General features: G+C 43.1%; 1 protein-coding gene across 2 annotated transcripts in view; it reads left to right on the top strand.

Annotated features, from left to right (window-relative positions):
- Window positions 1–24,199, top strand: part of LOC130088870 (FERM domain-containing protein 5) — a 134,019-nt gene that overhangs the window by 77,152 nt on the left and 32,668 nt on the right. For both annotated transcript variants that reach the window (XM_056255850.1, XM_056255857.1), the window contains exons 2-4: window positions 9,259–9,363; window positions 12,102–12,144; window positions 13,885–13,963. In XM_056255850.1, coding sequence (XP_056111825.1) covers window positions 9,259–9,363; window positions 12,102–12,144; window positions 13,885–13,963 — 227 coding nt within the window. The remainder of the gene's footprint in view (window positions 1–9,258; window positions 9,364–12,101; window positions 12,145–13,884; window positions 13,964–24,199) is intronic.

Raw genomic sequence — 24,199 nt, 5'->3', positions numbered from 1 at the left:
TCAAGTTTTTGTATCTGCCTTTACTAAATTAGAACACTCCAGTGTGGTTCACCCTATTCATTTTATTATGTATTTTAAAAGCAATTACCTTATCTGTTTATTAGAAACAACATTACTCATCTTCTGCTTAACTTGTGTGAGTTTAGCTGTGCTGTCATTAATTGTGGCACTGTCATCAATGTGAGCCAGAAAGTTGAAATTGTTACTTGAAAAGTATGCTTGTGCTATCTTTCTTTAACATACAGTATACAATACGCCACTTGGCCTGATATTTTTTGGTCTAATGCATTGAAACGTATTCAATGTAGTCGTTTTAAAGGGTCCAAATTAGCCTGGACGCCAGCCCGAACCCCGCCCACAAAATTTTTTGGTCGGGAAGTTCGGTCTGGACTCGATCCATTGAGGAGTAATTATGATCGGTTCAGAATTAGTCGGGCCAATCAAATTGCCAGGGCGGGCTTTATACGATGATGGACAGATGATCTGCAGGGACGTAATCATCACGTTATCAAAGAGCGCTTGGGTTGAACTGGTTTCCCTCAGAGATGACTGCAGCTGGAGAACTGAGATGTAGAGATCCCGCTATCGCGTCTGTTGTAAAAGAAATCGACAGCGCATTCATTTTAAAAGACGAACAGAAAACTGCAATCAAGGCATTTGTCGATTGGAAAGATGTGTTTGCCGTCCCTTCTACGGGATTCGGCAAAAGTTTATTTTATCAGCTGGCTCCGATGGTCGCTAAGAAGATGGGGCGCAATGAAAACCCTGCGGTCGTTGTGGTTTCTCCTTTGGACGCACTCATGGAGGACCAAGTAAAAGAAACAACAATTTTTATTTTACTACTTCTTCCAGCGTGCGTGCAGAGTTTTTGTACCTGCCTTTACTAAATTAGAACACTCCAGTGTGGTTCACCCTATTCATTTTATTATGTATTTTAAAAGCAATTACCTCATCTGTTTATTAGAAACAACATTACTCATCTTCTGCTTAACCTGTGTGAGTTTAGCTGTGCTGTCATTAAGGCACTGTCATCAATCTGAGCCAGAACGTTGAAATTGTTACTTGAAAAGTATGCTTGTGCTATCTTTCTTTAACATACAGTATACAATACGCCACTTGGCTCTAATGCATTGAAACATATTCAATTTAGTCGTTTTTAAGGGTCCAAACTAGCCTGGACGCCAGCCCGAACCCCGCCCACAACATTTTTGGTCGGGAAGTTCGGTCTGGACTCGATCCATTGAGGATCGGTTCAGAAATCGTCGGGCCAATCAAATTGCCAGGGCGGGCTTTATACGATGATGGACAGATGATCTGAAGTTACGTAGTCATCACGTTATCAAAGAGCGCTGGGGTTGAACTGGTTTCCCTCAGAGATGACTGCAGCTGGAGAACTGAGATGTAGAGATCCCGCTATCGAGTCTGTTGTAAAAGAAATCGACAGCGCATTCATTTTAAAAGACGAACAGAGAACTGCAATCAAGGCATTTGTCAATTGGAAAGATGTGTTTGCCGTCCTTCCTACTGGATTCGACAAAAGTTTAATTTATCAGCTGGCTCCGATGGTGGCTAAGAAGATGGGACGAAATGAAAACCCTGCGGTCGTTGTGGTTTCTCCTTTGGTCGCACTCATGGAGGACCAAGTAAAAGAAGCAACACTCATTATTTTACTACTTCTTCCAGTGTGCGTGTAGTTGAGTTCTGTTGACAATTTGCGTAGCTCATTAAAAAAAACACTTACTGCGTTGCTCTGATTGGTTGTAGGTCTATCCAATTGAGTGCAGAGTTTTTTTTTTCCTGGTTCGGTTAAGACACGCCTCATAATCAAAGCCCTATGGAGCAGTATCAGGCTCACATTCTGACTAGAATATGAGTTTGACGAAGTCAGGCTAGGTCCAAACACCTTTTTGGCCACTGTATACACAAATGCTTTCTTCTTTTCTGTGTATGATTATCAATTATCCACTGACTGAGGTTTCAGACCCTAACCCAATTAAAGGGTCAGGGCCGACTGCTTTACTTTCAGCCTTGGTCAACAGAATTACAGCGAGGACTGGTATTGTATTTAGATTGAAATAGTTAATCTGTAGCTTTTATTTGCCATTATCATGCTAAGTGCCCCGGAGACCTTGAGATCAATACATGCTAAGCTAACTGCCTGATAAATGTGCTGACTGCTAACTCGGTATTTATCAACAAATAATGTTTTTTTCATGCTGTGTACCTTTTTGTTCAGTGATTAACTGACAAGATTTAAGATTTTTTTTCTTTCTTCACTGTAAAAGCAAACCTATAGAATCTACTCAATAAATAGCAGTAACCGTTTTCGCTCAATTTCAGTTGCTACATTACCCTCTGCCATCATTCCCATCTGCTGGTCAGTCCAGTTATCTGATCACATCCTCTGTTGGGGCAAAGTCACGTGAGTTTTGTGTTTGGTGTCGAGGGATTTATTCAGTAAATGTGTTTCAACGTACTGCAGTTTATGCGCATGTCTTCTTATTGGATAAAAAATGATCTGCCTCAATTGAGCGCACAAGTTTCATGCACATTTTTACTATTTACGTGTTTTGGCATTTCCATCCAGCGTTTTTATTTTTTATGTTATATCCATAAAAATAGGTGGATGGAAATATGGCTATTCACATCGCCAGCAGCCAATCTACTAATGAAAGTCCACACAAAAACCCCTGGACTGCAGCCACAAAAGCTTTTCTCAGTGATTCATACACACAAACATTCAATCTTTTATAGCATGCCACCATACCATAAAACAATGTTTTATTCTGAAAAGACTAAAAGATTACATCCGGGGTGGTAACCAGTTGTGGGAAAACAGTGATGTTATACTCTACATAAATGCCATTGATTTCAAATTTGATCTATTTTTTTTGTGTGAAGGATGTAACACATGATGTTACTACGTATAGATGATGCCATCTAAGTAATTTCCAGAAAGTAATGACGCTATAGATGTCATGTACAGTATGTGGAGAAATAAAATCAATTTTCATTGCAGTTAGTAAAGAGAAAGTTAGCATTAGTTGTCTGGTTCAAAAGGAAATGCAGATGTATCGTTTGCTCAATAATGAATCTCTAAAGATGAGTGCATCTTCAGATTATTACTGAAAGCCTAGGATTTATCACGTGTGATGGAGTTAATGGAATCAAACCATCGTTGTGTTGACGGGAACAGCAGGGACCTTTGAGCGCTCTGCAAATGTGGATGTTTAGTCCATCATTCTAAACAGAGCTGAAATACAACATCAGGTTTAATCAGCCAAATCTCTCTAACCCCCTTCATTTAGATTTATTTCCTCTCTCTCACAGTAACACAGATCCTGCAATTACAGATTCTTTGCTTGTTTGCAGGAAACAGGGAGATGAAGCTGGGGAGAGAGAAGATGTTTATGAAGAGACAGTGATGAAGGAAGAATATTATAGTAGAATAAACACACACACACACACACACACACACACACACACACACACACACAAACACAGATTAAAAGTTTTTGGTCAGTAAGATTTCTTAAGAATTTTAATTAATAATTAACATTATTATATAATAATAGTATTATATTATTACTTACTGTAATATTATTCTTTACGGATGCATTAAATAGATTTCTTTTCTTTTACAAAAGGTTTCCATTTCAAATAAATGTTGTTCTTTTGAACTTTCTTCATCAAAGAATCTTGAAAATAAATATTTTTTTTCCGATTTGGACTAAAATATTAAGCAGCGGAATTGTTTTCAACATTGATATCACGTTTGACTCATTTTCATTCTTGTTTCTTGAGCAGCAAATCAGCATATTAGTATAATTTCTGAAGAATCATGTGACACTGAAGACTGGAGTAATGATGCTGGAAATTCAACTGTGCATCACAGGAATAAATGACATTTTAAACAGTTCTCTTTAAATGTAATAGTATTTCACTATATTTCTCCCTGTGTGCTCTCTTGGAGGTCACAGCTAAGATAGTCATTTTGTGCATTTTCATCAGCCAATCACTGTTGTCATGACGTCATTTTCCTATGGCTAAGTAATTGTCTCAAATATCCATGCCTAAAACTGAGTGACCATGAGCAATATAGCAGTTTTAAAATGAGAGTCCTGCATCAGCTGAGAAACTGCCATTGAGATGAATGCGGATGTTTTAAATAAAATCAAAATGCTTTAATGTAATGCTTTTAATCGTGATGCAGTCCACAATGATGCCGAATATGAAACGGCCTCCCTCATCTGCTCTTTGTAAAGGTTGAAGGTGTGATGTTTCATTGACTAAAAGCACTGCTACGTCCGATACAGTCTTCTCATTATCCAAGAGCTGTGCAAGATAAATGGTTTTGCCTTTGTGTTCTCTCTGGCTAAGTGGCTGCTTACACATTCACCCTGATGAACAATGAGTGTTGTCCAGCCATCTCAGTTAGATGATGAATGGGCTTCCTGGATTTTCGTGTGCTGCTCTCTCCACCATATAAAAAGATGGGCTTGAATAGTGTGCATTTGCTCTGTTTCTTGTGTACTGGGGAAGTGGAATTATTCAAAGCCTCTTTATGTGGCTTTAGTGCTAACTCTGGAGACAGTGTAAGTGAAAAGGAGAACATAAATCTCCCATAACAATTGATGAGTAATGCTCAATCATAGTCACATTCAGTTCGATAGAAGTGTGTATGTGTGTTACAGGCTTGTGAGTGTTTGCCTGTTTTAGCCTTGGTCTAGTAAGCAGGCATGCCATAATGGATTATGGGCCTTCAGTTGGGAACCTGCTTAGAAGTGACAGGGGTTCGCGCTCTCCCATAATCCTTTGGGCCTTTGTCTGAGTGCTGACAAGTAACTCGCCCTGAGAATATCAATGTGTATATCACTGTCCACATTTTGCCAAAGACTCAACCCCAGGTTCTTCTGTCAGGCCTTAACCACTTCATCACCTAATGGCTGATTGAAGGCAAATGTAGAAATAATTGGAAATATATATATATTTGCGCATCTTCTTAGAAACTAGGGATAAGATATAAATATAACAAGATTTTAATTTGCTGACCTGGTATATACAGGTGATTTAAGTAACATCTCTAAAGAAGCATGGATCATTTATTTTATAATAAATGATTTTATAATAAATAATATTTATTTATTTTATTTTTCATTTTTAGTTTTTTTAATTTAATTTATAATAATATTATTATTAATTTATTTTTAATTTATTTTCATTTTATGTTAATTAATTAATTAATTTATTTTATTTATAATAAAAATATTATTAATAATATTATTTTATTATCATAATAATAATAATGATCATTGATTCACCTTATCCGCTCACTGAGATTAGTCCATCTCTGCTCTCTCTGCATCTATGCGGGGCTGGTCTGACCTGTTCTCAAATAGGTGCACCGCTTTGTCTTTTTTTTGTCCCCTTTGGCAGTCCCATTGGGTTCCAGCAGTCCTGCGTGAAGGCTGTATGTTATACAGCTATCCAGCCGTCTCTAGACACCCACAGAATGTTCTATTTGGCATCAGGCAGACGCATGCGCTCATGGTCCACTGCCCTCCATCTGCTCGTTTATCCGAAAATAGAACCAGTAGAAGTTTTCTACTGAAAGATTTTTATAATTGTTTCACAGAGAACTTGCAATGAGAAATGGAATGTGTATTTGAGATGTAGAATATGGTATCAGCAATCAGGCTCTTCATTGAGTGTATATTCTGTATATACTGTACCGTATGTGTGTGTGTGTGTGTGTGTGTGTGTGTGTGTGTGTGTGTGTGTGAGACACTCTTAAGTGCTGGGGTCACACAGCCAGATGGTCACTCCACTCAGGCATCGCTACTGAATGACTCTTCCCATGTCTGTTGCTCCTTCTAAAACTCTAAAAGATATTTCCAAGAGTAAACAAACCAGCATGAGTCTCGTTTGCCCTTCTCCTTGCCTTTCTTTCCTTGAGCTACACAGAAATAACATTAGTAAGTTCAAATAGTGTTATTATGTCAGAAACTGCTCCTCTGTAACAACATTTACGAACTAGAAATGGCTTTGAATGCTGATGAAAATGCTGTATTTTGTGTTTGACCTTTATATTTTTCCCTTTTCATACTCGACACGAGGGCCTGAAAGGCTCAATTTGGCTGAATATGTTGCTTGTCTGTTAGCTGATCTCATTATGTGAGCACCATTAAAGGCTTTCCAGAGGTTTTGTGATTGAGAGGTACAGAACACATTCTGCTTGCGGAGTGACCGTTCACCTCAGTTCTTTCTGTCACTAGCCAAGTTTACATCCAGCTGTTTTAATGCAAGTTTTGGATATCACATTAAAAAAAACGCTGGATGCACATCAAGTCTAAAAAAACGTATGCGCTCCAATTAAGTCGGATAATTTTTTATGGGATAAGAACGAAGACATGCACATAACCTACGATGCAACACACATTTGCTGAATAAATCCCTCGATGCTCAACCAAATATTTTTGCCTCAACAGAGGATGTGATTAGATAACTGGATTAACCAGCGGATCAGTTTCATCTCGAATGTTTTAGTTATTCTGAAATGCCTGAGCCAAAGTCATTAAATATGTCATTGAAAATGTCTCACATGATTGCGTTCACAAACACCAGCATCTGAACACAAGATAACATAACAGCATTTGTTGCGTTTCGCCTGCGCGTTCATTTATCATTCAGGATAAAAGAGCCACATTTTCTTCCCTAATTGCAGCAATGTCCTAGCCTGGATGCCAGCCCGAACCCCGCCCACAATATTTTTTGGTCGGGAAGTTCGGTCTGGACTCGCTCCATTGAGGAGTAATTATGATCGGTTCAGAAATCGTCGGGCCAATCAAATTGCCAGGGCGGGCTTTATACGATGATGGACAGATGATCTGCAGTTACGTAATCATCACGTTATCAAAGAGCGCTTGGGTTGAACTGGTTTCCCTCAGAGATGACTGCCGCTGGAGAACTGAGATGTAGAGATCCCGCTATCGCGTCTGTTGTAAAAGAAATCGACAGCGCATTCATTTTAAAAGACGAACAGAGAACTGCAATCAAGGCATTTGTCGATCGGAAAGATGTGTTTGCCGTCCTTCCTACTGGATTCGGCAAAAGTTAAATTTATCAGCTGGCTCCGATGGTCGCTAAGAAAATGGGACGCAATGAAAACCCTGCTGTCGTTGTGGTTTCTCCTTTGGTCGCACTTTTGGAGGACCAAGTAAAAGAAGCAACACTCATTATTTTACTACTTCTTCCAGCGTGCGTGCAGTTGAGTTCTGTTGACAATTTTGTGTAGCTCATAAAAAAACACTTACTGCGTTGCTCTGATTGGTTGTAGGTCTATCCAATTGAGTGCAGAGTTTTTTTTTTCCTGGTTCGGTTAAGACACGCCTCATAATCAAAGCCCTATGGAGCAGTATCAGACTCACATTCTGACTAGAATATGAGTTTGACGAAGTCAGGCTAGCAACGTCCATTTTTATTAGACATATTTTGTGCCAATTTCCCAGGAAGTGATGATTGTTCTCTTGAACACATGGGATGGGAACGCCGCTTTATTCGCAAATGCTTTACGCAATATATTTTGCGCATAAGATACATTTGCAACTTTGGATGGAAACATAGCTATTGACAATGTTTATGAAGAGATTCTCGTGCATCTAAATAAATGTATTCTTTTTAACAGATTCTTTAAGATCTTTCGTATCTTCAGATTGCATGTAAATATAATGATTTATAGAGGGAACTGTTCAGTTGAAAGAGCAACACGAGATGAGATCTCAAAGAAATGCTATACATTATAATACACCTACTGTACGCGTACTGTGACCCAAGCTCAGCATAACAGAATGATTTGTCTATAGGCTGCGTATGGCTTGCCAAGTTCTTACAGTAAGTCTTAATCCAGAACAAATCACTCATGCCTGAAGACTTGCTACTGGGGGTGAATTGTCTTGCTTTGCACTTCAATCTCTGATTTCATACAATTACAGAGAAAAAATATTGCGAAAAGCGAAAGACGGTGTTGTTTGTTTGAGGGGAAAATAGATTCTGAATGCAAATGAGAGCGATATTAGAGGTGGGTGGAGAGAGGAAAAGTGACTTCAGGTTTATGGAATTTCATTTCTTCTCCCAACTCATTTTCTCTAGTTATGAAGAACTGTTGAGCTGATGAGGAACCGTTTGAGATAATGAGCTTATATAGTTCTGAAATGATATAGTGAGGTCTAAAAGTCCGAGACTCTTGGTTACTGTCATAACCCTCATTCCCTGAAGGACCCTGTAACACCTGCTGAATCCCGGGATCCCGTCTCAACTCCTCAGCACAAACCTGCATGAGTGAGTTGCCGGCAAGGTTATATATCCGTATGTCTGGTGGAATGGTTAGCCATGCAAATCTCACTCGCCAATGTCCAGTGGCCCGTTTTCTTACCACTCAAAGGTGATTGGGCTCTTAAGTGAGACCCTAATGTGTCAGTCATTCGATGTAACGTGGAACGTGACTGACTGATAGGGAACATTGTAGAATTTGTGTGCCATTACAAATGACCTATTAAGTGTACAAAATAACGATAAAATGGTGTGTGGGTTATCCATGTAGTGTTGGTAAACTATTAACTTAGCATTTATTCGGACAGACTCTTAGGTTTCTACAGTCATTTGTGATATCCAGGCTTTGAAAAGTTAATGAAACGAGTGATACATTTAAAAGTCATAAATGTTTCTAGTTTTGCTCTGGCTTACATAAAGTATTATCTAACCGATTAAATATTTTAGAGTAGATTTGCTGCACATGACATAACATCAGTCTGTTTGTTGTGGGTTTTATTGGAGACATTTGCTCATTAATAATAATAATAAATGCTTATATCAAGCAATTCCGCTTGGTACCTGGCATACAAATAGAAATGAATCCCAGCACAGCAGTCTCCCCGTCTCTGACATTATTTTTTTAAATCCTATCATGAATGAAAAAGTCATGGAAATGAAATGGAAATTCCAAGACTCTCTGCATTCATATTGAATACAGTATACGAAATCTCTCCAAAGGAGTCAGAATAATAATAATAATAAAAATGTCATCAGTAATTATAATCCCCTGCTTTCCATCTCAGCCTTCTGTTCACTAAACTTTAGTTTTATTTGGCTGGTCTTCTTCAGTCCTTCCTCCTATTTCTTTGGTCCAAAAATAAAATGCATACCCAGACAAATAATAAACTTCTGCTCTATTGATCGTTTGTTATTCTCTTTGTCTTTCAGAGGGATGCCAAAGGCCAGTATTTGTTCGACCTCATTTGCCACCATCTAAACCTGCTGGAGAAGGACTATTTTGGCATTAGATATGTCGATCCGGATAAACAACGGGTGAGTGTCCCGCCATGTGGCTCGTGTCGAACAGTCCAAGGTCAACGGTAATGCGCAGCACCAATTCATCATTTCTGCATTCATGTCCACAGCTTTTTTATGACGATAAAGCTTCACCTGTCAGGATACTCAAAGTGACTTTCGTTTCGTAGAGTGTATTGGTTGTGATGCCTAATAAGTGATGAATTCATGCGTGTTCTGGGAGGGCTGTGTTTGTATTGATCCTGCACTGGTCAGACTGACTCTCAGGGTTATACTGGAGTAAAGAGACAGCGCTGGTGATTGATGGAATGAACCTTCTAGAAGGACAGATTTGAAAATTGTAAATCATGTGAGGCCAGGCCCTTATGTTACTGTACGTTCACACCGCCGCCGACTTGAGCTTCCAAAGCGGCCGGAAGTCATTCATTTTCAATGGAAGCTGGCTTTTCTCAGCTGCAAGCAGCGTCAAATCCATCGGCGTCGGGTTTTGGGCATTTTGAGCGTCAATCAGAAAGTTGAAAGAAGCTCAACTTTATGGTAATGAGCTGTGACCTGGTTCAGCGGCAAGCAGCGGCAAAACGCCAGCAACCAATCGGAATATAGACCTCCTTCGCGCTGGCTGATTCCGGAGAAACATGCAATGTAAATGGAAAGAGAAGCTAATAATCGCCGTTGCTGGGTTTCCTATCCTTTATGACATGACGTTGTTTGCTTATAGGGACCGCATGAGCGCAACTTTTATTTGAAATATTTACGAACGCTCGTTTTAAAGCGGGAATGCAATTAATTTGCTCACGGCGACACCGGTTTGACCGCAAATAATAATAATAATAGCTAACTATTCTTTTTTCCCCGACCAAATGTGACCAAAACGGTTATAAAAATGCTGTCATTATAAAATGTTTCTTCAATGTATTGCTAGTTTTTTTCTGTTTATTACATTTTATGTTGTGACACTTCTATTCTCCCTGCAACGTCAGAGCGTTCAAAGCGTCCAAAGCGTCAACAAGCTTCCCCGTACTTTTTGACAAGCCTCCTTGACAGGGCGGCCAGAGCTTCTTTGACGCTCAAGTCGGCGGCGGTGTGAACGTACAGTTAGGGATGTTACATATGACGCTGTAGCTTCAAAGCGCGTACGCGCGTACACAATGCGTACGCAGCGTAATTTCTCATGAAGCGTATTGTTCTCAGAGAAACACGTGATCAATAAAAAACAAAGCCTTACTTTTTTTCCAGTCACGTGAATGCTTCACTTCGCGTGTCAGAATGTTTGAATCCAGACCACTACTCTGCAGGTTTATGGAAGTTCAAGTCCATTTACTAACACACACAGACACACACACATACATACAGTATATACACGTATATATATATATATATATATATATACAGTATATGTATTTTTTATATATATATATATTTTACAAATCAACGGGAAAAACTACAAACTGACTACAAAATGGCACATGGGACAGGAAGTAATACACAAGTCCTTACAAGACACAAGAAACAGTGTGAGGAACAGACTCCTGCCAGTTACCCTAGTGCTCCATGTTTCATATAGTCAATGTCAATATGGCTAAACTTGCAGAATTGTCACTTTTGCTTCCAGAATGTAAATATCGAATTAATCTAACTTGATTTAAAAATGCTTTTAGAGGTAATGGGATTGTAGTCATTGTTTTTTGTGGTTTCTTTACTGTTACGGTTTACAATATACTTTATTAATGTGGTCAGTGGTTATACTCGAGTGAAAAGAATATCTAAAACACCTGTCCTAAAATCAGTGTTATTTTTATTTATTATTAATGTACTATTATTAATATTTTGAATTAGTTTTCATTTAATGCTAGTGTAAGTTAAAGAAATGTCATTATGGACTTGTCTAATTGTTTAAATATTTTGAATAGATAATAGTATTTACATTAAATGTAAATTTTCAAAATTGTAATCTATTTTTTATTTATTTTTAAATATTAATAAACATTCTGTATAGCTCTCTAATGAAATCCTGTTGAATTGGAGATCTGTCCTGAACTGACCTTTGTCTGCTAAACGCAAACCTGAGAGTGTACAGGCTTTACATACATACTCTAGAGTTTCTTTTTTCATAATCTGTCTTTTTCACTGACCCCCTTTGGGAGCCTCTCGTATTGAGTGACATAAATAATAATGAGGACATCTAACTGATGCCCGTCAGTAGACGACACAATGGAACGACGTTAGCGTCTGCTAAGTGCTCACAATTCCCTTCAGAACATTTCTAGTTGACAAAATATGCCACAGATTAGACAACAATCCAGAATACTATAATGTGGCATGGGAAATATTGTCCAAAAAGCTTTCAGGTCGCTATAATCTGAAATCAAATTCCAATAGCCTGATGCTATTTCTAGACATTAGCCTACTGGCACTAAAACCCCACAATACTTTCTTTCTTAAATAAATCCAATGGCTCTGTTTGGCTGATTTGGCTTATCTAGGGCTGCACACAATAGCAGTGATAGAATCTCAGCGTGACGTCGAAGATGTGCTAATGTTTCGCTCCGGAGAAGAAAGAAATGAGATTAAATGATTAATAAATCTACCCTTCCCCCCCATCTCACACTCATAAAATCTCTGTACATCTACCCACACTGACCACCTGCTCCTGTGTAATTATGTGTTAGATGAAATATAGATGTAATATGTGTGTGTGCATGTGATCTGTCAAAATGTGTGTGTGTGAATTAAAACTCTCTCTTCTGTTGTTTTAGCACTGGCTGGAGTTCACCAAGTCAATTTCTAAGCAGATGAAATGTAAGTATCACCAGTCAGATCTTATTTATAGCGTGCTAGATTCCATAAAGGAGCAATTATGAACATCATCACTATAGTGACTGTAATGAAGCATGCTAATGGGATTCATGGGTACTATACATTTACAAATGGTGTGTTCTTAAATAGGAGCTGTCATTTGATGATGTGGTGAACTTTGCTTGTGTTTAACTGGCCATGAAATGCGCTTAAGGCCCGTTCACATCAAGAGTGATAACTATAACGATAACTATATTAGCGTCCACGCCAACGCACAATAGGGTTCTGTTTATTATAAACGCGTGCTGCAGTTATGTCAGCCGCTTTAAATGCTCAAGGTGAATTCTGATTGGCTGCCACTGTTTTATTGTATGTCAGCTCGGTAAAATCTGTTTCTCTGTGTACTTATTGTTATAGTTGTGGTGTGGACTTGCATATTCTTGTACATTGGGGTGATTGAACTAAAACTATGTTCTTGGTGTGAACGTTCTTTACTCAACACTCACTTATATGATTCTGATCTCACACAAACTACAATGAAGAAACAATGCATTTCTTAATCAGTATTTTTGTCATCCTTGAAGCAAGATACATTTACTTGAGAAGCAAAACTTGATTTTATAGACAGTTTTGTAGAAGGTACAGAGAAATTATTCTGACATATTGAGTTTTTAGTAATTTAAAAGCCGAATTTAAAAAAATCTTTCCACATTTAATTTTACTTCCTACTTAAAAGTTTTTTTTAAAAGTTGAAACATTTCTTAGCCTTAGAACAGATTGATGAGATTATGAGACACTGGAGAGTTTCTCATTAAAGTAACTTTAATTTCAAACTTTGTAAAATAGTCTGTTTAATCACAATCTTCCTTACTTCATAAGATGTTGAAGTTAAATTCAGGAACAGCAGATTTTATAGTTGTTTGACATGTTGTTTGACCTGCGTAATTTTTGTACTATGGGGTCAAACTGAAATTATTAGGCATAACAGAGTAAAACAGTACAATCATTAATTTTTAGTAGTACTAGGGTAAAGTACACATTTTCCAAAATAATAGTTAATTATAGTATTTAACTTGAAGTACTGTTACATAAGTTATTTCGTATTACAGTAATAATGTTTAGTAAATATTTTATGATTTTTTTTTAGCCCATTGGCAGATTGCTTCCTCATGTTTTAATCATAAATCTCTTAAAATTGTGTTAGATTCATGTTTAATGCCAGTGGGGTAAGAAACGTAATTCTTGATATATTCTCTGCATATTCATATATATTGCAAAATTACTTAATATTTAATGCCGTGTTGCTTTTAAGTAAACTTGTTTTTAAAGGTGTTTAAAATATTATTTTCTGACAAGACTAAAATACTGATTAAGGCAGTGGTTCTCAAACCCCATTGTCCAACACAAATACACAGAGATATCTCCTGTACTGAACTTTGTTCATATATTTAATTAATAACATTTTGTGATTTTGTATTCCAGAACTGTGTCCTTTTAATAAAACAATAGAATATAATTTTTTTTATATGAATTCTTTTTTTAGGATTTAAATTTAGAGTAAGATTATTGTAATATATTGATAAACATTACTCATTTAAATATTTAAGTCATCCTGCGGCTGCCTTGCAAGTTTGCTGAGGCCCCCTTGTGGGCCCCGGGCCCCTTGTTGAGAACTACTGGATAAAGGTAACACTTTGTTCAGTGTGGATGTTAATCTTATGTTTTTTTTTCCCCTCCACACAGCACAACCTCCGTTCACCATGTGTCTGCGGGTGAAGTTCTACCCACCAGATCCTGCTGCTCTAAAGGAGGAGATCACCAGGTATGAGCTATCACAATGAATGAATTCTGCTTTTTGCATTCACTCCTTAAGTCACATAATTAAATGGCACCTGATTACAGAGCTGGCTCAGTTTCTGGCATAAAATATTTCCTTAAGCGTAGGCCTAAAGCTCTACTTTGATTAAGTGTTGCAAACGAAATGGCAACAGATGTTTGGCAGGACCAGAAAGCCATTCGACTTTGCTGTGCCGGTGGTGCTTTGAGACAGTGTGCTTCTTTAAGCTTAATATTGCCAGTTTGCAATAGAGCACTGCAGTGATAATGTATTTTTGGATGTTAGCATCACTCTGGTTCCCGCAACAAAAACCCAAAATGATTTTTCCATTGGATTTTGGATTATTGCAGAAAATGAGCCCTGTGACCAAAGAAAGTCTATGATACTGACAGAGACAGAGGGTTTGGAATCCGGCCTCCAAGAGGCTTTTATTTAACTGAAAATTAACATTAAATGTCCAAAGAGGGGAAGCGTCCATGGGGATAAAAGTGTCCGAAATAAACAGGGGATCTGGTGTCCTTGCGGTGCTGGTGCACGTGAAGGAAAGGCAGTGTTCCGAGGAGTTGGTCCAGGTAAAGGGGGTCTGAGGCGCGAGGGGTTGCGGCTTCTCAGCGGCCCATCTTCACAAGCGTAAAGGGTCCTGGCCATTCTCAGCCTGACGGCGGCGACGCTTGCACCCCTGCATGGCTTAGCAGTGCGGGAATCCTTCCCTGCTCCCCTCCTGGGCTTACGAGAAGAGACCGCTCTCCCGAGGAGAAGCGTGGAGATGACGAGGCTCTATTCCATTCAGGTGTGCCTCATCATGCGCCGCCTGTACGGGTTCTTACAGCACCCCTTCTCTCTGGTTTCACTCTTATCTCCATCAAAGAACTTATTCAGTTAACATAGGCCAGTATTCTTCATCCCCTGCACCTGTGCTTCATGGTGTCCCCCAGGGATCCATTCTGGGCCCAGTACTCTTCTGCCTCTATATGCTCCCCCTAGGAAAACGTATTCGAAAATTTAACGTCACTTTCCATTTTTATGCAGATGATTCCCAATTATACATCCCACTAAAATCATGCAACTCAATGCAACCTCTTTTAGACTGCTTAAAAGAAATCAAAATTTGGATGAGTAACACCCGCAGACACATCGGGTTCGAATCCACTGTGAGACACCAATGTGTCCCTGAGCAAGACACTTAACCCCTAATTGCTCCAGAGGCGTGCGACCTCTGACATGCATAGCAATTGTAAGTCACTTTGGATAAAAGCGTTAGCTAATGAATAAATAAAAAAATAAAAAAATGAACAACTTTCTTCAGTTGAACGAGAACAAAACTGAAGTTATCATCTTTGGCCCCTCAAGATCAAAAACTGCCACCACCGCTGACCTTGGTCCCCTTGCACCATACTTTAAAACTCACGCACGTAATTTAGGCGTTATTTTTGACTCAGAACTCAATTTAGTAAAAACAAGTATCAGCTGTAGTAAAATCCAGTTTCTATCAGTTGAGAATAATTTCCAAACTCAAGCCTTTTCTGTTATTCAAAGATTTGGAAAAAGTCATTCATGCCTTCATAACCTCCCGTTTAGACTACTGTAATTCTCTATACTTTGGTCTCCCTCTGACTCTAGTGGCACGGCTTCAGATGGTTCAAAAAGCAGCGGCCAGACTGCTCACAAACACAAAAAAACGTGAACACATCACACCCGTCCTAGCCTCTTTGCATTGGCTTCCTGTCCAGTCTAGGATACAATTTAAAATACTGCTAATGGTTTTTAAATCTCTACGCGCACTGGCCCCAAGCTACTTAGCAGATACCATTCAGCTCCAAGCAACTCCCAGAGCCCTCAGATCTTCCAGTCAGGGCCTGCTGCATGTCCCACGGTCCCGGCTAAAGCGGAAGGGTGACAGAGCCTTCTCTGTTGCTGGCCCTCAGCTGTGGAACCGACTGCCACCCGAAATCAGAAATGCCCCCCATATTGATATTTTTAAAGCTAGACTTAAAACCCATCTTTTTATGTTGGCCTTTTAGGCATCTTAAATGTTTTTCCTGCTAAGTGTGTTTTAACCTGCTGTCTCTCTGTAATGTTGTTTTAGCCTAAACTAAATGTATTTGTAAATGTATTTCTATTACATGTGTTTTATTACCCTGTGGCCAGTACAACTATGTACAGCACTTTGGTCAGCGCAAGCTGTTTTAAATGTGCTATAGAAATAAACTTTACTTACTTAGCCTACTCTCTCTCTCACACACACTCCAGTCGGGAACCTGGCGAAGGGCTTCAGTGACAGGGTGATGCTGATAATAAGGGGGAGGCAGTCATTCAGTCACACATGATAATGTTCACACAACTTTTATGAAGTTCAAAGCCTAAATACAATCGCCAAAAGTAAAACGCTAAGCTCAGGCTATAAACGAACTACAACATGGTTGCATGACTTCAATGTCACCATTAATAATCTTCCGACAACACTTTCAGTCTTTATTTAAAAACATTTTCCCTTGACAGTTTGATCTAGAATAGTTTGCAAGAGCGCTAGTGAAACAATGAGGCTTTAGTGAGTAGAAGGCTGCATCTGAAATCGCATACTTCCCTACTATATAGCAGACGAAAAACAGTATGTCTGAATTCACAGAACTCATAAAAAGTAGGCAAAAAGTATCCGGATGACCCACTACTTCCGCAGAGATTCTGAAGTGTGCAAACGATGGACACTTTACTATCCCATGAGGCCACAGGAGAGGATTGATGACTGGAGGTGAATCGACGTAACTGACGCTGATAGGTCACATGACAAGGGCAACATGGCGAATCTAGTACGTCCGGATTACATTCATACTACACACACTCATATTATATACAAACTTTTTTAGCAGTCGTGAAGTAATTACTTAATCAAAATAAGTACCTACTCAAGAGAGTTTTGGACACAGCTGATGAGTTTAACTGTGATGACGCTTAATTGTCCCTGACAACTTCTGTAGTTCCATTTAGCCATTTGTTAACAACCGCCTTTGTCAAAACAAATAAACGGTTTTAAAAAATCACAAGTGGGTATAATGTATTTTATGCCATAGAATAAAATGTGAGCAATGCATTTCTTGAGCTTGTGTTAACCACAGACATTTTTCAAGCATTTAAACAAAACCCATAAAAAAACATTGACTTAAAGCAACACTAAGTAAGATTATTTACCTTAAAATAATGTTTCTAAACTCGTTTCAGTGGTTCATTAAGTCGTAACAGGGTGAAAGGCACTTATGCCTCCGCTTTGCGGTCCTATATCTGCTATAACCACGCTATGTAAGATTGCCAGATCGGGTCGAGTTTCTGTAGTTCTAATGAGACATAAGAAAACTACAAATTTGACTTGCTTTACGTCAAGCGTTACAATAGTTATTATTTTGTTTTTCTTCGTTTCTGATGTCACAACACATCATACTTTCATAAAATCATGCAACATACTCTACCTTGTCTGTGGACATCGTTCATTCCAAAGCCGGTGCTGGATAAACAGCGAGCGTGCGTGCGACAGTAGGATGCGGTAGGCTAAAGTATTTACGACAGCGGTAATGGACAATTCCGCTTCCAACCTGTAGGGCGACCGCAGAGGAAAAGTTACTTGGTGTTGCTTTAAGGACGACTTTAGCCGGAGGTGCTAAAATGGCAGTTGTGGGTTTTGGCCTACAGAAATGTGTCAAACCTGCAGCAATCTGTTATTGTAAAATCCCAGAATGCACTGGTTAAAAGCGTTACATCTTCAAAGAAGTTACTGTTCGCATACTATGGACTGTCTAAAAATTCTATAGTAACCAAAACCTCCTTAAAATGAAACAAACTGAGTGCTTGTAGACACTATATATAGTATGTGAACACCAAGTAACTTCTCGAGATTGCTCATCGAAATAGAAAGGATCTTAAAGCACCCTAAACATATGCAAGTGCCTAAAGCCCTCTCATCTTGCTGTTACTCTCAAGATTCAAAGCTGTTTCTCCCTCACTGCTGAGAGAAGATGTATGGTCAGTGACTCTGAACAGATTCCTCTGAATGATACATGATTAGCCTCCAGCTTTCATCCCCTCTCGATCAGTCTGCAATGAGGTCACCCAGAAATTCACACACTCGACCTGAAAAAAGATCTTATGAGACTGAGTGCTTCTTAGAACCTAATGAGGGCCGCTTTATTGACAGTGTGCGCATATAAGAGACAAACGCACAGCGTGGTATGGATTTTTATGTGTTTTTCAGGTAGAGATTGATGTGTGAAGTTGAGGGAGACCGCTAGTGTTTACTGTACTGTGAAATACATTGCTTGTGGGGAACACAAAGTAATAATTCACACTGAAATGAGAGGAGAAGTGGGAAAGAGACATGGAACAAGAGGATGAACAGGGTTGAAGGCTGGAAATTAATTAGATGAGAGAGAGGCAGGTGGAGAGAATGAACAGAAAGACTAATGAGAGGTATGGGTGAGGAATAGAGGGAAATTATCTGAAAGAAAATGACATTGTTTAGAGTATATGGAAGAATTAGCATATTCCCCGTGAGAAAAAAAGAAATGCATCCACCTGGAGCAAAGAAAAATAAAGTGATTCTGTCTCTCTCTCTGCACTTTCTTCTGCCGCTCATAATTCCACAGTAAAACCATACTGAGAGTTCTCTTACGAGAGGTTCTCTCGTATTGCGTAAGCTAGCTTACGCTGCGGGAAAGATTCATCTTTGCTGAGATATTGAAGCCAAAAAATTATTTCATAATTTTGTTTCCATACACAACGCAGTTCCTCTGCGGCAGACCTAGAGCGGGCTAGCTAGCAGCTCATTGGTTCGCTCAGAGAGAACTGCTTAAGCCTATGGGAGAGCGGGGCTGAACCCGCTTCCAATGAGAGGCGCCCGCGCGCTCATTGCGTCATGACCCGCCAGAATGGGCGTGGCCATGGTGTATATAAGGAGCTCTCCCAGGCTTATATGTTGATTCATTTCATCTTCAGCAAGCTGCACGCTTCTGCTGTTCCTGAGAAAAGCCATCGCCGTCGAAGAAGGCATCCTCTAGCGAGCTCAAGGACCCTGAAGAAGCCGGCCGTCTTCGCCACCTTCAGCCGCCCTGCAAGCTAGGCCATCCGACGATTGTATCCTTTTCTCTATATCTAAAAGAGCCGAGCGTCTTTTTAAAGATGTCTCGTTTTTCCTGCGGCTCTTGCCGCGCTCGTCTCGAGGACGGAGACCGCCATGTCATCTGCGCTCTCTGCTTGGGACTCGAGCATGCAGAACTCGCCCTCGCTGATGGAGGATGCGACTTCTGTGAAAGCCTGCCGTTATCGTCCCTGCGGGCACGACTTCTGGCAGTGAAAACCGCTCCCGCGCCGCCTATTCTCTCGCCGCGTAAAAAGAAACGCCGCTCTCAAAGGCCGCCGGAGCCCCCAGCGGAAACATGCGGGCCGCCGCCGCCGCCTCCCGCTTCCCGCTCTCCCTCCCCGCCCCTGCCGGACATTCAGTTGCCGCCGAGTGGCCGCTCTGTTGTTTCCGATGACGCCGCGGAGGAGAAGGACTCCTGTTCACTGCTCGCTTCTGACAGTGAAGACTGGTCATCTCTCGGATCCGCGAGAGAGTCGACGGGGACCCGCGCCGGGATAGAAGAGGAGCTGATGCGCCTCCTCTCACAGGCCGTCGAACGCCTCGGTCTCGAGTGGTCTCCTCCACCCGAGCAGGCCCCGAACCGAATGGACGGTAGCTTTTTTCATCGGCGCTCGACCCCCGCGTGCACCCGGGCCGCTCCATTCCTGCCTGAACTTCACGCAGAGCTGACAAAATCCTGGAATGCACCGCTCTCGGCTAGAAATCGCTCCGATATATCCGCCTCGCTGCGCTCGGTGGACGGAGCCGCCGAGAAAGGCTATGCAGCCATGCCGCCCGTCGAGGACTTGGTCGCCACGCACCTCTGCCCGCCCTCCGCTAGATGGCGTTCTTCACCCACGCTTCCTTCGAAAGCTTGCAGAGCGACCTCGAGCTTTCATGCTCGCGCTTACGCCGCCGCCGGTCAGGCCGCCGCTGCGCTTCACTCTATGTCTGTCCTCCAAGTGTTACAGAGCGATATTCTCCGTGAATGGGCCGAAGGCGGTAGAAAAACCCCCCCCGCCGTCACGGATTTGAGAAGTGCTACGGATCTCGCCCTTCGCGCCACTAAAGCCGCCGCACAAGCTCTGGGGAAATGCATGGCCAGCCTTTGTGTTGCTGAGAGACACTTATGGCTCACGCTCGCCGACATGGGAGATTCTGAGCGCGCCGCGTTTCTCAACGCGCCCCTCTCCCCGACGGGCCTGTTTGGATCTGCCGTCACGGGAATCGTCGATCGCTTTTCTGAAGTACAGAAAGCTACTCAGGCGATGAACTTGTTTCTACCCCGCCGCGCTAGCTCTTCAGCGGGCCGCTCTCACGAGCCCTCCGCCAGAGCCCCATCACAGCGCCCCCCTCCGCAGACTCAAACAGCTCAGCGCAGTCAGAGCGGCCGCCCTCGCCCTCGCTCTCGCTCTGACAGCCGCCGCAGACCGCCGCCCCCCCGTGGCCCGCGACCTAAGATCACGCTGAAGCCTGATCATCAGAAGTCTGCCTAACAATGTCAAGAAAACGACGGTGCTCTCCCGCTGCGGCCGGACCGCCGTCAAAGCTTCGCCCTCTGCCAGTCCCCGTTATTTCGCCGACTGCTGTAGTGTTGACCGCCACAAACAAGCCGGTGTCCCAGCCCGCTTGCGAGCGACAAAAAGCCGTTTTTACGGCTACCCAGAGAAATCTCAAAAAGAGAAATTTTGCCAGTTGTGTAGAAAATGTGCCCACAATCATGTGTTCACCCATACACACAAGCATAACATATCCCGTGTCTCTATCAGAGCCCCATCACATGAAACGGGCACAGCCCGCTCTAATATCAGAGAACATAAACACGCCCACGAGCTCGTGCACGTGTCCCCTCTCTGCTCGCTCTGTGTCACGGCCCATAGACTCCTCTCTGAGTGCAAATCCCGTTGCCACACACATTCAAAGCGCGCCCACACACTGTGTCCAGCCCGCTATGTGCAGCAATCAGGGCAATACAGCCATTCGGCCACTAGCCGCATGCTCCAAAGCGTGGGAAGCCATTCCAGGCATTTCCCCGTGGGTGTTAAGCATTATAAAGAACGGCTACCTGCTACAGTTTCGCCGCCGCCCGCCTCGTGCGCGCGCGCAGCTCGAATCTTCTTTCAGCCCGCTGGCCGCCGGCACGCTCCGCTCAGAAATTGCGACGCTGTTGCAAAAGGGCGCGATAGAGAGAGTCCCGCCATCTATGACCGAGTCGGGGTTTTACGGCCGTTATTTTCTGGTTCCCAAGAAAGACGGCGGCCTCAGACCGATCTTAGATCTCAGGTCTTTGAACAAAGCGCTCATGAAGAGACCGTTCAAGATGCTCTCTACCAGGAAACTCCTCGCGCAGGTGCGCCAGGGGGACTGGTTCATATCTCTAGACCTGAAAGACGCCTATTTTCAGATCCAGATAAATCCCCGTCACAGGCCATTCTTACGTTTCGCCTTCGAGGGTCTTGTTTATCAATACGCCGTTCTCCCGTTCGGCTTATCTCTGGCGCCCCGTACATTCACGAAGTGCATGGATACGGCGCTCGCCCCCCTGCGAAGCCAGGGGCTGCGCATTCTGAATTATCTGGACGACTGGCTGATTTTGGCCCAATCACAGACGGAGCTTCTGTCGCACCGCGCAGTTCTCCTCGACCATTTGGAAACGCTGGGCCTCTCTGTCAACTGGACAAAGAGCTCCCTTCATCCCAGTCAATCGATTTCCTTCCTAGGTATAGATTTGGACTCGGTCACGATGACGGCTCGCCTGTCTACACAGCGCGCGCGCAGTGTTCAGCGTCTAGCCGCCTCGTTCCAGATGGGCACCCGCAGGCCTCTGAAAACTTTTCAGAGGATGCTGGGTTACATGGCCTCAGCCTCCGCTGTACTTCAGTTGGGCCTTCTGCACATGCGCCCGCTTCAGTTCTGGTTGAACAGCCGTGTACCCCACCGCGCGTGGAACACGGGCCGCCAGCTGATCAGGGTTACGCAAACGTGTCTCACGGCGCTGCAGCCATGGACAGTAGCAGAATGGTTTCGTCTAGGCGTCACGATGGGGACCTTTTCCTGCCGAAAAGTCATCTCGACAGATGCATCCAACACGGGTTGGGGTGCAGTCTGCGAGGGCTCACCGGCCTTCGGCCACTGGTCGATTCAGGAAAGCCCATTACACATAAACTGTCTGGAAATGCTGGCGGTCGAGAACGCGCTCTCGCACTTTCTCCCGCGCTTCCAGGGACACCACGTCCTGATCCGTTCGGACAATATGGCCGTGGTCTCCTATCTCAACCGTCAGGGCGGTGTCAGATCCAGAAATCTCTGTCTACTGACGCACCGCATTCTAGTTTGGTCTCAGAGCCGCCTGCTCTCGCTCAGAGCGACGCACGTGCCGGGCCATCTGAACGACGGTCCAGACATACTGTCCAGGAACCTCATCTCCACAGGAGAATGGTCCCTGAACTCACAGACGGTCCAGTTACTGTGGCGACTATTCGGCAGAGCAGAAGTAGACCTCTTCGCGTCAGAAGAGAACGCTCACTGCCCAATATATTTCTCGAAGAGCGAGGACGCGCTAGCCCAGGAATGGCCTCGCCGCCCGCTCTATGCATTCCCTCCGATCGCTCTGTTACCACAGGTAATTCAGAGGATCAGGGACACACGCCACTCGGTGCTCCTCATAGCCCCGCGTTGGGAGAGTCAGAATTGGGTTCCGGAGCTCACGCAGCTGTCACAGACAGCCCCGTGGCCCATCCCAGTCAGAGCAGATCTCCTCTCTCAAGCTCGCGGCACGATCTGGCACCCCCATCCACAGCGCTGGGCGCTACATGCATGGGTGATCAACGACTATTCGTTGATTTGCCAGAGGGAGTAAGAAACACTATCATACAGGCTAGAGCACCTTCCACGAGAAGGCTCTATGCGTCTAAATGGTCTGTGTTCTCAAAATGGTGCACCGACAAACAGCTGGACCCACGGTCGTGCGAGGTGCCGTCTTTGCTTGTTTTCCTTCAAGAGATGCTGGACAAGGGCAGGTCCCCCTCCACTCTCAAGGTTTATGTGGCAGCCGTCGCGGCGTTCGCGGAACCCCGACGCGCTCAGTCATTGGGCAAAGACGAGTTAGTCATCCGCTTCCTCAGGGGAGCTAAGAGGATGAACCCTCCGCGGCCCCCGTCGGTTCCGGTTTGGGATCTTTCTATAGTCCTTGAAGCTATGAAAGCACCCCCGTTCGAACCGCTCGAGTCTGTGGATCTGAAATACCTCTCGCTCAAAACCGTTTTCCTGACGGCTCTGTCCTCAGTTAAACGCGTTGGGGATCTTCACGCGCTCTCATCCAGCGCCGCGTGTCTTGAGTTTGGACCGAATGATTCGATTGTCATTCTCAAACCTAGGCATGGCTATGTCCCGAAGGCGATTGGTACCCCGTTCAGGGCTCAGATTATCTCCCTATCGGCTCTGCCTTCATCCGATAGTGAGCGCGATGCCAATCTCCTTTGTCCGGTGCGGGCTCTGAGATTGTACACTACGCGCGCTGCCGCGTTCAGACGCGCTGAGCAGCTTTTCGTGTCGTTTGGGGGGCGCACCAAGGGTCTGGCCGCCTCAAAACAGACACTGTCTAGATGGATAGTGGACGCTATCGCCTCTGCTTACGCATCTAAATGCCTGCCCTGCCCTCTGGGCATCAGGGCGCACTCCACTAGAGGCATGGCCTCATCGTGGGCATGGTCCTGTGGAATTTCCGTTCATGACATTTGTGTGGCCGCGGGATGGGCCCCCCCGTCCACTTTTGTCAGGTTTTATAACTTGGAAGTTCCCGCCTTGCAGGCAAAATTACTAGCTGTCTGACGAACAGCTCTCTAAGAAGCTGCATTTCTGGAGGTCCCTCACAACCGGTTCGCCCCTTGTGCTCTCCTGTAATGCTTATACACTTCATGTGCCCGCTCTGCTGGCCCCATACATGCTTATGTGTACACTTCATGAGCCCGCTCTGCGGCCTCTTTGTACATTCACTCCACGTTAAAAAATTCCCCCGGTATATCCCTGGGTTTTTTTCATGAGTGGATTCGTAGCGCGCACGGCGTTGGCCAGGTGTTCCCGCAGCGTAAGCTAGCTTACGCAATACGAGAGAACCT

Source organism: Rhinichthys klamathensis, unplaced genomic scaffold (genome assembly GCF_029890125.1).
Source record: "Rhinichthys klamathensis goyatoka isolate OS25496 unplaced genomic scaffold, OSU_Roscu_1.1 h1tg000005l_1, whole genome shotgun sequence".
Taxonomy (NCBI): domain Eukaryota; kingdom Metazoa; phylum Chordata; class Actinopteri; order Cypriniformes; family Leuciscidae; genus Rhinichthys; species Rhinichthys klamathensis.
The sequence above is the reverse complement of the archived record's forward strand: the minus strand, read 5'-3'. Positions and strand labels throughout refer to the sequence as shown.